Source organism: Mugil cephalus, chromosome 1, assembly GCF_022458985.1.
Source record: "Mugil cephalus isolate CIBA_MC_2020 chromosome 1, CIBA_Mcephalus_1.1, whole genome shotgun sequence".
In the NCBI taxonomy this organism is placed as follows: Eukaryota; Metazoa; Chordata; class Actinopteri; order Mugiliformes; family Mugilidae; genus Mugil; species Mugil cephalus.
Window position 1 is genome coordinate 17,989,665 of NC_061770.1, and position 15,887 is coordinate 18,005,551.

The 15,887-nt window shown below is 41.9% G+C and overlaps 2 protein-coding genes across 2 annotated transcripts; one reads left to right on the forward strand and one right to left on the reverse strand.

The window, feature by feature from the left end:
* Positions 1 to 4,552: 4,552 nt before the first annotated feature.
* slc2a1a (solute carrier family 2 member 1a) lies at positions 4,553 to 10,248 on the forward strand. The gene is made up of 12 exons (XM_047568520.1): positions 4,553 to 4,767; positions 4,875 to 4,973; positions 5,053 to 5,213; positions 5,300 to 5,424; positions 5,511 to 5,663; positions 5,755 to 5,880; positions 5,980 to 6,167; positions 6,333 to 6,443; positions 6,530 to 6,631; positions 8,221 to 8,296; positions 8,492 to 8,619; positions 9,811 to 10,248. The coding sequence occupies exons 1-12, from the start codon at positions 4,723 to 4,725 to the stop codon at positions 10,036 to 10,038; spliced, it is 1,542 nt and encodes a 513-aa protein (XP_047424476.1). The 5' UTR covers positions 4,553 to 4,722; the 3' UTR covers positions 10,039 to 10,248.
* ca6 (carbonic anhydrase VI) lies at positions 10,249 to 15,563 on the reverse strand. Its single transcript, XM_047568506.1, has 10 exons — positions 15,400 to 15,563; positions 14,660 to 14,839; positions 13,602 to 13,750; positions 13,319 to 13,414; positions 12,040 to 12,106; positions 11,768 to 11,925; positions 11,564 to 11,690; positions 11,370 to 11,453; positions 11,236 to 11,268; positions 10,249 to 11,099 (listed from the first exon to the last, which is right to left on the reverse strand). Exons 1-10 carry the CDS (start codon positions 15,488 to 15,490, stop codon positions 10,465 to 10,467), a joined length of 1,620 nt encoding a protein of 539 aa, XP_047424462.1. The 5' UTR covers positions 15,491 to 15,563; the 3' UTR covers positions 10,249 to 10,464.
* Positions 15,564 to 15,887: the final 324 nt, after the last annotated feature.

Below are 15,887 nucleotides of genomic sequence, written 5' to 3' on the forward strand. Positions count from 1 at the left end.
CCCCCTGCTGGCTCTCCGCCCATTTAATTCATTAAGTTTAAGAGCTCCTCTGGGCTGTGCTACACTACCGAGGCTGACCATTCACCAGTGAAGTTAATGCGGGTAATTTGGCTGCGTCAGAGCATCTAGGAGACAATACTCCCAACACATTGTCCGTCTATGGCAACATGTAAGAGGATATTTAAATCAGTAGAGAGCGTTGAGAGAAAGAGGTGAATAAGTGGGAATAAAACCACTAAAGTCTCTGTAAAAAACAACAGTTTGCACTTGCACTGACCATGTGACATGCGTCTCTTCTCCTTTTTTGAATTGTGAGATGCCAACCAGCACAACATTAGCTCCCCCATCTGTTCGCTGCTAGCACTACTGCAACTGCATATGTGTCTTTGGGTGGTGCACAGGCTTAACTTCTCTTCTCTGTGTATAAAAGGCATGACTGGAAGGAAGGTCTCGAAGGGTCATAGGATACTCACCACTGTTAATTTTCTGCATATTTTTGCCTTAAAAAAAATACAACTTACCAGAATAAACATTTATTTTTATAACTCTGAAGTCTAGTCTCCTCGTTATGTTGTCGCCCTTGTGGCGTTTCATGTCAAACAAACAAACAAAAAAAAAAACAAACAGCTTTTTCAAAGATCCACAAAATTATTTTTATTTTGGGTAGTAATCCTCAAATACTGAATGTTTCAAAAGGTGCATTTTCTGTTATTGTAGTTGGACTAATCACATTTATACAGGCTAATTCTGAGCATTTGGAAAAAAGCCAGAGTCTGAAAGATTGGGTTGATGAACTGGCAGAGACAGCATCTTATGAGTCTACGCTACATAGATTAAAAGGGAACATGGAGGATGTGATCTCCTCCTGGGACTCGCATAAAGACTGACCTGTCTGCATACTCCAAGATTCAAGATTGCTTTATTGATCCCTTTCCCTTGGAAATTATTTTTTCCAAGGAGTCACAAGATGAGAAGATAAGAGGGAGGGGACCACAGCACCTGACAACAAACAGGTGACAACAAAATTGCAGCTGGACGACATATATTATCATTAGCACCACCAAATGGCAGTGTTCAAGATCTCAGTATGTCAAATACTTAATATCGAAACAATAATTTAGAGTAATAAAAAACACAATGCACGGCTCATGGCATGAACTGCACACAATACACAGCAATCAATATACAAAATCACCACACACAATATACCACAGCCATTTCAGCTCCACAGACTGGTAAACAGCTCCATTAAGTTGTGTCCCCCACATACACCCACACACTATCACCAGTTACTCATTATAATATTATAATTCAAACATTATGTAAACTACATAATCAATTCCATTTAGATTAAAAAAATAAACTGGACTCACCGTGCGGCTTTTTGATGATCTCCATGTTAACCAAGTTCTCTGTGTAAACCACTCCTGGTTGAATGTCGCAGTTTTGTCTTTTCCCTCTTGAGAAATGTCTAAATCTTCAAATTGATGTAGCCCTAAACCTTTTATCTACAACTTCTGCTCAAATTGTAAAGTCCTAAATCGTACACTAGTCAGGTAGTCAACTCGATTCATCATGCAATGAATGAATGAAATGTGAAATAACAACCAGTACGTAACGATACGTAGGTTAGCCGAGCTAGTGAGACCTGTGCAGTCCTCGCCCCTTGCTTCAAACCAGTCATTCATGCACAGCAGATCACCAGTCCTCAACACTACAGGCCGGGACCATCTCAGCTGTGCCCCACCAAGCGGAAAAAGAAGCAACAAACTATTCTCACATAACTACACTCCAGAAAATGTCTACAGAGGGTAGTGTGTTCATTAAACAAAAACTGCAGACATTTTATTGGATACAAAGTTTTTTAACTTATGTGTAACAAAATTTTTGACACAGGAAAACTTAAAATCTTATAATCCTCCCTTGCACAGCAGTGCCCTCTGGTGGGACTCTAATGCAAATGATACCACTCCTTATCATTATTGTACACGTTTTATTTTCCTTTTATTTTCTCTATGTGTAAGAGATATTCGTTAAATCAGGCGTTAAATTGTCTGTGTTTCGTCTGTACCAGGTGCCCCTCAGTTCTGTTTCATAGAACTCACTGAAACTGGACTGAACATACACAATGCACACACACACACAGACACACACACACACACACTTACCACCTCAATTGTATTATGACCTATATTCAACCCTTTACACCCATCTGTTCAATCCGGGTCAATTCATTTTTGTTTATGCTACGTCAATAAGAACACAAACTTTCACTTTACAAAACCCGGCCTGAATCTCTCCATCTTTTGCACACGTTAAGCTGCTAGTCAGTCAAACAACCACCCTAACTCACACTCTGTTTGTCTGTTTATGAGTCGGCGCTGCTCTCTGTTGTCGTTTTTTATAAGTGCATCGGCTAGCAAGTGTTTTGTATCTTCTATATATTATACAGTTGGTCTTTGATCTGTCTGCACCATTTGCACTGTTTCCTGTTGTCATCTCAGTGCGTCCTGCAGCTGCTATGTATGGTTTGAATAGACAGTAAAAACCACTTTGGCCTTTTTGTAGATGCTCTGACCCAGTTGTCTATACATCACGATTTGACCAGTCAAATGCTTCCACTTGTGCTTTTCCTCTGCTTCTAACATCAACTTTGAAGACAAAATGTTCACATGATGCCTGATATACTGCACCTTATGGACAGGTGTTATCCATGTCACCTGTCAGTGGTCATAATGTTTTGTTACTTTTAGTTTATTATTATTTAAGCCATATTTAATTGTTGTAGCTGAATAAGATAGAGCTGTTATATGTGCTGTCTGGTAAATGATTGTTTTTTTTTATATCATTCATTATGTGTCATAATGTCATAATAGGTTTATTTTAATCTTTATGTCTTTATAATCTATAAATTACTAACTGTACCGATTACATAAATGTAGTGGAGAAAATGTCTGATATTTGCCTATGAATGAGTGCAGCCTCACAGAAATTATGTCTCTAAATCTTGTTAAAGAGAAGACAATAAACTATTTAAGTCACAATGAAATGCACTTTGTCCCTTAACGCGTGACATTCATGGATTGATGAGATGCTACCGACAACCGACGCACACAGGAGGAGTAAATAACAATGACCATCTTGTGACACAAAGTTCTGCTGGGAAACATTTGGACCTGGCATTCAAACATGTACCACCCACCTAGAAAAGACCAGGCACCCCCACCCCATAGCACTGACATTCTTTGATGGCAGCTGTCATCCCCAGCAGGTTGCAGCCCGACACAAACACAAAAATAGTTTAGAAACTATTTGAAAAAAAAAAAAACAAAACAAAACAAAACAAACAAACAAACAAAAAAACGAAGTACAGCACAAGACTTTGACTTGGTCTGCACAATATTAGGAAGGTGGTTATAACAGGAATGTTATGTTATGTTATGTTATGCTAGGTTTGTGTAAGTGTGGTATTCAGGACGCTCATTGGCTAAAACAGCACTAAATCTAAATCCATGTGTCCCAGTTCACAACATCAAAACTCCAAAAAAAAAAAAAAAAACTCTACTTGTAAGGATGCTTTTCCCATGAGATGTTCATCAAATTCAGTCCAGCGTGACCCAGTCTCAGCCCTACTTTTTTAAAATCTGTTCAGGGTTATGGTGACAGACTGCACAGATAGGACAAAAAATAAAAAATAAATAAAAAATCTCCACTTCAATGCGACTTGAGGGAGTTAAATGCTAGATCTAGAGTTGGATCAAGCCTCACTTTACGCTGATCTGAATAATTTTATCGTACAGTGTATATAATTTCAGCTCTATTAAATTCAGTCACAGATTCAACTAGACTCTGCCAGGTGGGATTTGCTTTTCCTCCCACGGTTCCATACATAGCATAAACAAATAAGCTTTTGATAAAATCTTTAGCTGGATATAAGTCATATTTCTGTTTTCTCTGTTAAACTGAAAATATTTGCTTAGTCTTATGATAATAAAGAAAACTCCATCTGCCTTTTTTTCTGTTAAACATGCTGACTTCTGTTTTATTTAATTTATTACAGCCCAATCTGCTTTACACGACATCTTTTAGAACATAAGTTTTGCTGAATTGTAATGAATCCTTTTCCCACCAGCATCATCTGCACACGCGCATGTGAAACGTGTGAACCTTGTATTTGCAGGCGTCAACAGGCTACAGATAAGAAGCGACTCAGCGCATGATGAACTGCAGGCAATGCAAACCAAAAAAAAAAAGAAAGAAATTCTGCAAAAAGTGTGAAATTCAATCTAAAAAATATTATTTCTGTAAAAGTACCTGCACTGAAGTCTGTTATTTTGGTATTGTATTGTCAATTTCTAATAAAATTTTTTTAAAAAAAGGCCTCTTATGTAACGCAGCTTGAAGGTTGATATGCAATAAAATATGCTTTATCCTTATCATTCTTCTTATGTAGTCCAAGGCAATGTGCAATAAAAGTACCAAAATATCACCATTCACTCTGGGGAAGCATTTAATATCTCAAGAGTATATATATCTCAATTGCTCACAAAACCGGTACAATCTGAGAGTCAGCAACACTAGAGCCGCAAACAACAGGCGAGCTATAAAAACTTGCTCCACTCTCTGATCTCGTGTCCAAAGGGCAGACAGGATCCAGTGGTGCAGTAATAACAAAGCGCACTGTTATTATAACTGCCAGCGACAAGAAGCCCAAACACAGCCATGGAGAAGAGCGAGGAATTCGGAAAGCCTGAGGAGAGGAAAGGGGTGAGTTATAGCCAAGGTGTGATCACCACATTTCACTCTGCTCTGCGACAGGGTCCAAACAGTTTAATCATGATGGATGGCGTCTGTGTGCCCATGTCCACAAACAGAGACTGACTGTGGTTCTGGCACTGGCTACGCTCGTATCTGCGTTTGGTTCGTCCTTCCAGTATGGTTATAATGTGGCTGTGATCAACTCACCATCGCAGGTAATCTGAGCTTCACTTGCAACATACATTCACTCCAAGGCCGGCGTCAGTATGAAACGCAGATGTGTTCTCTCTTTAGTTCATGCAGAATTTTTACAACACCACCCATATGGAGCGCTACGGCACACCAATGACGGAGGACACCCTGACTCTGCTGTGGTCTCTGTCTGTGTCCATGTACCCTCTGGGGGGCTTCTTTGGCTCCCTCATGGTGGCTCCTCTGGTCAACAAACTAGGGAGGTAAAGCTCCTTTCTTCCGTTCATCACATTGAACTCTGTGGCAATCCCGTTGTTTTTTTTGTATCTGACCCGAGTTCCTCTGATAGGAAGGGCACCCTCCTCTTCAACAACATCTTCTCCATCGTCCCCGCTGTGATGCAGGGGGTCAGCGAGATTTCCAAGTCCTACGAGATCATCATCGTTGCCAGATTCATAGTGGGCATCTGTGCAGGTACGATCACGCGTCCTCAGGTATTATTTAATTGCCCAGAAAATGAGTTGTTCGATTCCAAGCACGCATCTTTTCCCCATCTGCAGGTCTTTCGTCCAACGTGGTGCCCATGTATCTGGGAGAACTGGCTCCCAAGAACCTGAGGGGAGCAATTGGCATCATGCCACAGCTCTTCATCACCATCGGCATCCTCTGTGCTCAAGTCCTCGGCATCAGGCACATACTGGGCAACAGCGAAAGTACTGACTCACACCGCATTGAAGTTAATGACTGACCCCTTGCTGGTTTTGCTACAGAAACATATTAAGAGAACTAATGTCTCCGTATTAGACTGGACCCTGATGCTTGGCTTGACTGGCGTTCCTGCCGTGATCGAGCTCCTGCTGCTGCCTTTCTTCCCAGAGAGCCCCAGGTACATGCTTATCCAGAAAGGAGACGAGAAGACGGCAAAGAAGGGTAAGAAAACAGTGTCATTGTGCAGCTAGGAAACAACAGAAACAATCAGAATAAACACTGTTCATTGATGATGATGAATGTCTCCGTGACACAATTTAGCACTGCAGCGTCTTCGTGGCTGGGATGACGTGGATTCGGAGCTGGCAGAGATGCGTCTGGAGGAGCAGTCAGAAAAGGCAGAAGGCCGCCTGACTGTTGTCAACCTGCTGTCCCAGCGCTCTCTCCGCTGGCAGCTGATCTCCATCATCGTCATGAACATGGGCCAGCAGCTGTCCGGGGTCAACGCGGTGAGACGTGCCTGTCCAGCAGGCCAGATTTTAAAAAAACTACCTGTTCTGGTCTTTTAATCTTATGGATGAGGACACAAAGCAGGATCTTTTTTTTTTTTTTCTAGTGACAGTACTGGTGCATCACTCCCCTTCTATTTTTATTCTGTTCACCAACTCTCTCAGATCTACTACTACGCAGACAGCATTTATGGCTCTGCAGGAGTTAAGGCGGAAGACGTCCAGTACGTCACGGTGGGAACAGGTGCAGTGAATGTCGTCATGACTATAGCGGCTGTAAGTACCCTGCACCTGCAGTGTGTGTAGTTTGGAAGGAGCTGCGGGGAGACAACGGCTCTGAACAGGGTGTTTTATTATTGCAGGTCTTCATCGTGGAGGCCTCAGGGCGACGGCTGCTCCTCCTCATTGGCTTCGGCACATGCTGCGCAGCCTGCGTGCTGCTCACCATTGCTCTCACCCTCCAGGTACAGTGAGAAAGAATCAGTGTGACTTACAGCACGTTACTCTGCTGCTCTCTAGTGGCTCAGAAGAAATTATCAGCAACGTCAAAGCGGCGCAACCTCCTGAGATCAGGAGATGTGCAGATGAGTGGGAGTCATGGGAGATTTGTAAAACAGATTTATGATCAGTTTGCTCCTTTTTAATTATAGAATATTGATCAGTTCAGGGAATTTGATGCCAATATGTGGTGTGGTTTGTAAGCCTATAATTATTCTAAACGACACACTGAAGCAAGCATCCAAAGCTGCAGTCGCAGAAACAAAGCTGTAGCAGCTTCAGACACGTTGTCAGTCATATTGAAAGTTATGTGAATATTTCTGAGTGAGTATATATATATACACCTAAAAGTGTAAAAATAGAGTAAAGGCAAATATAGATGTAAAAAAAATGCATTTCAGTTTAAGAATACACACATTTTCAGGTTCAAAAATAATTTTGCAAAATCATTTTTACCACGTGGGACTATAAAGCTACAATTGCATGCCTTTAAATAAACCTAAGCCTTATCTAACTGATCTTCTGCAGCCACCTGCACTTTGTCCCCATCAACTTCCAGCTGAGTAAATAGATTTATTATAAATTTACTGCACCGTACAGTGTTGTTATTATAATCCATTAGGTCAAACGAGGAACGACCAGACACCTCTGAATAAAATGTAAATGTTAAGTTATTGACTCTTAGTCCTGGGGCTCCTGTGCTGCTGCCGCTGTTAAAGATAAATGTGCTGTCACACTGTTTATTTGCCCACTGCCAGGGTGAATCATAGTATCGGAGCTCGGCTGATGATTTGTTCTTTCATTGCATCCCCAGAGTGAACATATTCAGAGTTCACTGACTGTAGTATAGTCCATAATCAGCTGCCCTTGAACCAAAACGTCAGGGTTTTGTCAGGCGAGCAGGTAGGATGAGACTACCGCAACACAAGGATGGCAATGCAGGCTCTAATGTGACAGACCTGATCACTTATTCATTCATTTTCTGTAACCGCTTGTCCTCTGGAGGGTCGCGGGGCAGCTGGAGCATATCCCATCTGTGATTGGACGAGAGGTGGGGTACACCCAAGACAGATCTGATCTTATTGTTGGAAAGAACTATTTTTGTGAAGCAGCCAGAGTTCAAAAAACATATAATATCTGTCTTCGTGCTGCAATTTACCATGCTGTTTGTAATAATATTATACTGTACATCTAGAGTTCATAGCATATTATGAAAAATAAAACTGTGACTTGGCATCTCTGTTTGCTGAGTCTGTGGGAAATTTGAGATGGAACAACAAAGACCCACCACTGAAAGAGAAACACTGGCTATTAGACGGAACCACAAACAACCAGCGCTGCCCTCCTGCAAACCTGCAATCTCACCTGGTTTCCAGCCTTTTTTCAGACATTCATCACTTCGTCTGCGGCAAAGGCACAATTAAGACAAACAGGCACATTAATCACCCACTCACTGAAACGCTCCCGCGCCGTGTTTGTTTGAGTATTTATTGCTGCTGGAAGCCATTAATACTAACAGGCAATGATAACAGCAGCTGCTTGTTCGGGTTTTCAGGAGAGTGTGACGTGGATGCCCAACGTCAGCATCGCCTGTGTCATCATCTACGTCATCGGACACGCCATTGGACCCAGTGAGTCTGACCTGACCTGCGGTTATTTACACACATGCTGATTACAACAGGGTGCTCCATTAGCTGAAGTGTTGTTTGGATGTAACCAGACATGTAATCATGACTTCTGTGAAGCAGCACTCGGTTGACCTAGCCGTGAGCGATGATGTGCTCCGGGTGTTTTGGTTGAGCTTAACCACATCTTGTGCTCTGCAGGTCCCATTCCTAACGTGGTGACCACAGAGATGTTCAGGCAGTCGGCCAGGCCCGCGGCCTTCATGGTCGGAGGCTCCGTCCACTGGATCTCCAACTTCACCGTTGGCCTCGTCTTCCCCTTCCTAGAGGTCGGTTACACAATTTCAAGAAGCTCTTGCGCTAAGGGAGGAAAAGTGCATCATTTCATAATGTAATTAGTCACAGATGGGTTAAGTCAGGAGGTTCCAACTCAGTTTGCTCAATGTGGGGCAATGATTATACGTGAACTTGGGTTCAGACTTGAGGATTTCATTTTAATTGTTTTAATTTGCATCAAACATGAAGCTATATGGTTGCAGGTGGTCGTAAGCTGCAACTTACAAAATTAGAGACGGCTCACCCAAGGCTGATATAACTGATAACCAATAATGTTCTTTTAGAGCAACATGTTTTGGGAAAAGAGAGGCTTCTTCAGCCAAATGAAAGTCACTGCTCCTACCTCTAGCTGCATACACTCACTTTCCAGTTTATTAGGTACACCACTGAAAACACATGCATTCTAATCCTGCACTAAACACTTGTTCTTAACTGTTGTAAGAAAAGTGATGTGGTAACTGAACTGTATGATATTTTAGGAGGATGTAGCCCTCTGACTAAAACTGGCTTGTCAAAGTAATTGAAACATGAGTAGGCACCACACAATACAATTCAATAACACTATAAACCACAGCCTCCATAAATGAAAAGAACAGTGTTCTCAGTTGTTTGAAAGAAATGATAAATGCCATAACCTTCAAGATGATAAGATTTAGTGCAGGACTGTTTCATTAGGATACATTCGTTTTTACTAGTGTACCTAACGAACTGCCAAGTGAGTGCATTTCTTATGAAATGGATGGATATAAGAGAAATCTAAATCTACTAGTCTCACTCCATTCATTTTAGACTACTTGCATGTTTGGGGTTGTTGTTTTTCTGCAGAAGGACTCCTAGATGGTATATCTAATGTGAAAGGGAAGTAGGAGTCATCCGTTAGTTCCTCTCGGTTGACTTTTCTAATGAGCTGACAGTAAAAATGTTAGCGATAAACATAAACATATACAAACCGTCTCGTGTTTACTTCCTTTCAAGTCTTGCTTTTAAACCAAAAAATGCAAACAATGGAGAAATGTTTTTCAGTAACAGAAACCCACGAAAGAGCATTACCATAAAAGCAGCATGGGTATCCCACTCCGCCTCACCTCAGCTGCTGTTTTGCGTCCTCATGACCCATTTCCCGCTGATGTGTTTACAATATTTCATCTTCCACATTTCCTCCCCTTCTCTCTTGTCCCTTACAGAAAGGCCTGGGCTCTTACAGCTTCATCATCTTTTCCGTCATCTGCCTCCTGACGGAGGTCTACATCTGGTTCATGGTGCCAGAGACTAAGAACAAAACCTTCCTGGAGATCTGCCAGATGTTTGCTAAGAGGAACAAAGTCGAGATCAAACTGGCGACTGACGGCGATCTCCCACTGAAAGAGAGCAAACATAGCCTGGAGGATGCAGAGAAGGCCACGGCCCTCTGAAGAAAAATGAGACCATTGAGAGGAGAGGAAGTCTTCTTTCTGGACTGGACAATGATTTAATTTAAACTCTATTTTTTCACTTTACGAGGAATCTCTATGCAATCTCTCTTTGTGTAGCGTGTTAGCGCCTGCAGAAGGCTGATAATACTGATATTTGCGCTGAATACAGAGGTGTGAATGGGCGGTTAAGGAAATAAACAACACAATATGTCTCTTGTAAGCCTTTATTAATGATGCAAAGATAGTAATTCAATACATGGCTGAAGCTGCAACATACATTTCCATTAAACATTGACACACAGGTCCCTGAAATGCATTATATTTTTCGTGAACATTTTAAATCCTCATCAACCATCAGCAGTGATAATTTGGTTTATTGCAGTTTATTTTTTAAAGCCCGTACAAACAGAAGTGACACAGGTTCTTTCAGGAGCATCTGTACTGGTTGTCCAGCTGCACGCCTCCGTACAGACTAAGTTTGGTGGTTCCCCAGCTGAACACGTTCCCCCCGGTGGTGCTGTTACTGTTACACGACATCTGGTCCCGGATATCTGCCGTGGTCAGCACATAGTCCCAAATGTTGAGATCAGTCATCTTTCCCGCAAATGCATCCGCATCGGAGATTCCCAGTAGCCCATCCTGGTCTTTTCCCAGGATGAACACACCGCCGGGGCTGATTGTGTAACCGCTCTTCAGGTACCGCTGCTCGCCCACCATGCCGTTGATCCACAGCTCCGCCCCACCGGTGTGGGACGACCAGGTGATGCAGTAGTTCGCCCAGTCACGGGACCTGAAGTTGTGCGGCAGGTTCACGAACTCGTTGCCGATCCAGAGGCCCACTTCTTTGACGTCTCTGTCCTCGATGATGGAGATCATGAGCTCGTTGTCGTTGCCGTTACTGGAGTAGGACATGATGGTGCACACCGAGTCCACTTTAGGCAGGACGTGCATGCAGACGGTGAAGGAGTCCAGCTCCATGGGGCGGTTGAGGCGGGCCATAGCATAGCCGCCATAATTTTTCTCTTCAAAGTTGAGCACCAAAGGAAAGAGAGTATTGGGGTCTGAGGGAGAGAGACAAAAAAATGTATTCGGACTGGAGAACGAGATACAGAGATGGCTGATATTGGGGGGTGTGGGGCAGTGTTTTGGATCACCCCTGCAGCCATCAACCTCTGATCACAGCTCAGAATCACTCACCGTAGCTTGTAGGCCTCGAATTGCGAAATCCACCTAAATGAAACGTATAAGACAAGGACAAAAGTTAATATTTCATATCTCATTTATCTCACTTAACCATCTTTAGTGGTTTTTAGGAATAACTGATCAACCACCTGAGTGCATGCTCTTCCCAAGGGATGTTATCAGCCCCTCGATCTTCAGCAGCTTGGACTCGATCTCATCTTGCCTACAAAATGCTGACAAGGCAAAAAGTGAAAGACCACAGTGAGCGTCATACTGGGGTGTTATTCCTTATTTCTGAGCAATAAGCGTCATTGACAGCGTTGTACAATCGCACACTACACACTTCCTTTCCCGATACGTGGCAGGAAAGATGACTCCACCACACGGTTGTTGAGAGGCTGAGCGACGCGGTAGTCATTCCACAGGGTCTTGTTGTCCATGTCCATTAGCGTACTCTCAAGCTTCCTGATCTGAATGCGATAGAGATGCAATTAAATTATGGTACAGTATTTAAAATATTTTACAAAGGCTACACTACCTGACCTACCTGGTTATGTGAAAGAGTGATGGGTGTATCAAACACCGTCCAGAGGATGCTCTCGTGGCAGGGCGGCGTGGTCAGGGAGCCCTGGTACCTGAAGAAATGGTTGAGGTTCTCGGGGAGCATGGAGCGCACATCGAGGCTCGATATGTTCATGGACTGATCTGTCAGGGTCACACGAACGTCACACATTAGACTCACACACTATCTTCAGGTTCAGATAAAGTTTGGTTTGACACACAGCAATGCTAGGGAGCGTGGACGTATGTGTAACCCACCTGCATACTTGATTTTCTCCAGGTTTGAGATAAAGTCACTATAGTAGGTGTTCTCAAAGTGCCCGTCCTGGAAATAAACCAAAGCTGTGTCATAATTAAAACTTAAAACTTCAGTCAGATTAAGCAAAGTTAACTTGATTTGGCCATTATTACTTTTTTTTCCCCCCTTAACCTCTAAGACCATGCCTCCTCATATGTGGATATTAAGTTTTAGATTTTATTGCAGCTTCTTCTGGTTCATTTATATGATGCTAGTTGGTGTAAAAACATGATAGTGAGCGTTTTATATGGCAAAAGTGCAAAAATGTCCAAAACCTCATCAAATTTTACTGTTGAAATAATTTACGATTATTAGCTTTTCTAGTTTAATATGCAAACTCTATCAGTAGTAACGAGTTATAACTTGGCTTATTAGCAAATACTCGTTTGAGGACAATGGGAATTCATTATTTGCAATTCTGTCTTTGCACAGCCATGTTCAGTTTTATATTTGGTGACTTTATTATAATGTACAATGAAATAATCCCTGGGTCCATGTATGAGGACAATTTGTTTTTTGTTTTTTTTTTGCAAAACCTACTTCCCATTCAAAGATAATGCTTAGTTTTTCTACTTTTTATGTCCTACTAATCCCAAATACCTTGGAGAAATTAAAGATGCAAACCAATCTAAAGCTCAGATCTTGGGAGGTTTGGAAAAAAATCATCAAGGTAAGAAACTAATATACGTTAAATGGTAATTTTCTTTTCTTCGCTAAATTACTTTAATTGTAGGTGGACACCAATGTTTATCAATCTTATTCTATATAGTCCTCAGTTACACAAGAACTCAGCTTGTCCAAAGTTCAGATGTTTACACCTGGAAGTTTGGGTTATTTAATGTTCCTTGCCCTATCTGACTTTAGTTTAGTCACTGGCTGAGGATGCCAGCGGTGGCGTTGCTGCAGCGATGACCTCTCAGAGGAAAAGGGCAGGAAGTGTCTTGTGTCTGAGATCCAGAGCAACCCCTCTGGAAACAAGCACTCATTCAGCATGTCAGTATGCATCTGAAGACCCAATGGAGCCAGCAGGATGAAAAAACCAAACAAAGTGGCACACACTTCAAAGCCGACAGCAGACCGTTTTGCTAGATTTTTCCACTACAAAGACTTTTTCAACATTTTCTAAACTTCCTGCGGCGGAATTAATTGCCATGCGTGAAATAGAGCTGCGTCTGTGTTGAATAACCCAGTGGGCAGACAATGCGAAGGAGAAGGAAGGGGTATTTGTGGCTCACGTACATCATAGATAAAGGCGAGCACTGCCAGTCCGTCTGGCTTATCTTTGGCCTCAGTGAAGCTGTTGTACTTGTCAGAGTTGTAATGGACGACATGGAGCTGAAACACAAGGTGGAAATGCAGAACAGGTTAGGTGCCAGAACAATGGAAAACTTATGTCATGTATATATTAACTTTAAACTTAGTTCACACCCAATAAAAACTAGTTATATATTAGGAATGCGGATTGTTGCAGTGCAGTAGCTACATGTTTACTTAGTTTTTTCATTATTTATTTAAAGCCGACCTCTGCCATGTAGCGGATGCCGTCTATGGTGTGCTCTGATCCGCTGGCCTCCAGGTCCCAGCCGCCCCAGTGCAGGTGCATCTGGACAGCTGTGTACTTTCCTGGGAGGCCCTTTGTGATCACCATAGTGGGAGGTAGGTTGATTTGAACTGACGGAAACAGAAAGGCACCGTGACGAACACTTTACATTGGATAAAGCATGAGACGTGCGTACTCCTGTTCAATCAGCAGAAAAATCAAACAAAGATGAATCATATCAGAACTGTCGACATGTTTATTTAAAAAGCTACAACCCGTGTAACGGCTCTTTCACTAATGTGAAATGTTTCATAGGAAAAAATATGAACACAGAATAACCTTGAGGCATAAGTGTGCGCACCCTGTGGCATATTTCACTGAGTTCAGAATCAAATTCTTCTCAACTTCATGTGAAATTCACACCCGTCTTCACGTTTAGAGACAGAAATGAACCTTGATTGACTTTTCCTGACATGTTCGCGCTGGTGCACAGGAGATAACCTTTCAGTTTGACAGATCTGTAATGTTTTTGGAAAGAAGATAGGGAAATATTGCCAACAAAACTGATGGGTCTTTTTCCACACACGGCATAATCAAATTAAAAAGGTGCAATAGTCAGCTCATACATGTACACACTAATCAAATGAGACTTTTTGTATTTTTCATAGATTATAACATGATTCATAATTTTTTTAAAAAGATGCACAAAAGTTGGGATATCGTTTATCTTTGTTTTACATCAGTAAAAGCTGCCGATTTAACGGCATGATTCAATACGATTCAAGCAGCACTGACTTGCATCTATTTTATACAATGTTAAATTTATGTCCAGTAATGCATGGATATCATGCAAGAAACAATTGTACTCTTGGACATCTGAAGAAGCAATATGACTTCATATGGAAAAGTGCAAATAGTTTGAACTAAATCAGTGGAGATCAATGTCTGCTTGAAGCCAACAGTCAGAAAAACAAAGCAAAGGCGTGTCACAGCCAGTTGACACTGACGTTGAGTCATTTTTACATTGTAGTGTGTCTTACCTGTGTGCCCGTTGTTTGTCATGAGGAAATTCCCTTTCTGTTCATCGTATCCGCTGAGCTCCAGCTGCAGCATGTCAGGGTTGTATCTCACCTTGCGCCTCTGGATGTCAATCGGGGACTGCTTCTTCCCGCCGCACGCAGGGTACTTGGTTGCCCAGTGCAATTGGTCCAGGGCTCCCTCTGTGTAAGAGAAAACGCACGAATGGTCGTCAGGTCAAAAAAAAAAAAAAAAAAAAAAAAAAATGAAGATGAATTCGTGTACAGAGTGAGGCTATTGGAGGTGGAATTTAGACAGGTCACGGGCTGTTGGTCAGACTGACACGCACAGGACTTGTTTAACTGGATAAATGCTCCTATAGTCACCTGTTCACTCTCAAAATATTTGCAACAGTTGTGCCGTATGACCCAGATATGACATGCATGTTCTCACAAGCTCGAGTCCCACGGCAGTTATCCAAAAAGTACGTTCTCGGAGCACAATGTCACCGAGAAAACGGAGACATTAAATAGCTCGGATTAATGTGGAATAGTAATAATATTTTCCATTTTAGTTCAGGTACTTGTAAAAAAGCCCGTTTTACTTGCTGTAGTATAACCTAAAAAACTAAAAATCCGCGCTGGACACGTCGATACGCACGTTTTACGCACCAAGCAGCGTAACTTAAGTTGCAAAAACTTTTGGTGTTTTTGATTTTAACAACATGCGTAAAGACAACACTATGAAATGAAAAACTGCCAACCGTGGTATGTCCAGTGTATTCCATCATGAGGGATCCCAGCGCTGACCACACTGACCAGAACAGCGGAGGCAAACACAGAGAAAAGCTCCATCGCCGCGTCCTTCCCCTGTAACTCTCAGGACTCTCACACCTCACAGTGGTTTGCACTCAGCATTTAAACTTCCAGTGGAGGGAGGTGTTGGCACCTCTGCTAAAAACGCCCAAAGCTCTTCACAGCAACCCCTAAGTGACGAGAAAGCAGCTCTTCAACTGCAACACTCACTCTTGTAGTATAATAGGTTTAGGTTTTCCAGTTAATGTGGAGTTGAAATTAAAGCTGTGTCCATGTTGTGTTTCTCGGTGACGTCAGTAATCTTAATAACAAGTACATTTTATATATATGTATATATATTATATATATATATATATATAATATATATATATATATATATATATATATATATATATATATATATGTTCATCGATATATATATATATATATATATATA

Bases quoted from the DNA above. Each gene is read 5' to 3' on its own strand.
- slc2a1a (XM_047568520.1), top strand. From the start codon at position 4,723: ATGGAGAAGAGCGAGGAATTCGGAAAGCCTGAGGAGAGGAAAGGG. The intron at 5,425-5,510 runs GTACGATCACGC...CCCCATCTGCAG, and splicing joins CATAGTGGGCATCTGTGCAG to GTCTTTCGTCCAACGTGGTG. The intron at 6,168-6,332 runs GTGAGACGTGCC...CAACTCTCTCAG, and splicing joins AGCTGTCCGGGGTCAACGCG to ATCTACTACTACGCAGACAG.
- ca6 (XM_047568506.1), bottom strand. From the start codon at position 15,490: ATGGAGCTTTTCTCTGTGTTTGCCTCCGCTGTTCTGGTCAGTGTGGTC. The intron at 13,415-13,601 runs GTCGGCTTTAAA...CTTGTGTTTCAG, and splicing joins GCATCCGCTACATGGCAGAG to CTCCATGTCGTCCATTACAA. The intron at 12,107-13,318 runs GTACGTGAGCCA...GTTTATTTCCAG, and splicing joins TGCTCGCCTTTATCTATGAT to GACGGGCACTTTGAGAACAC.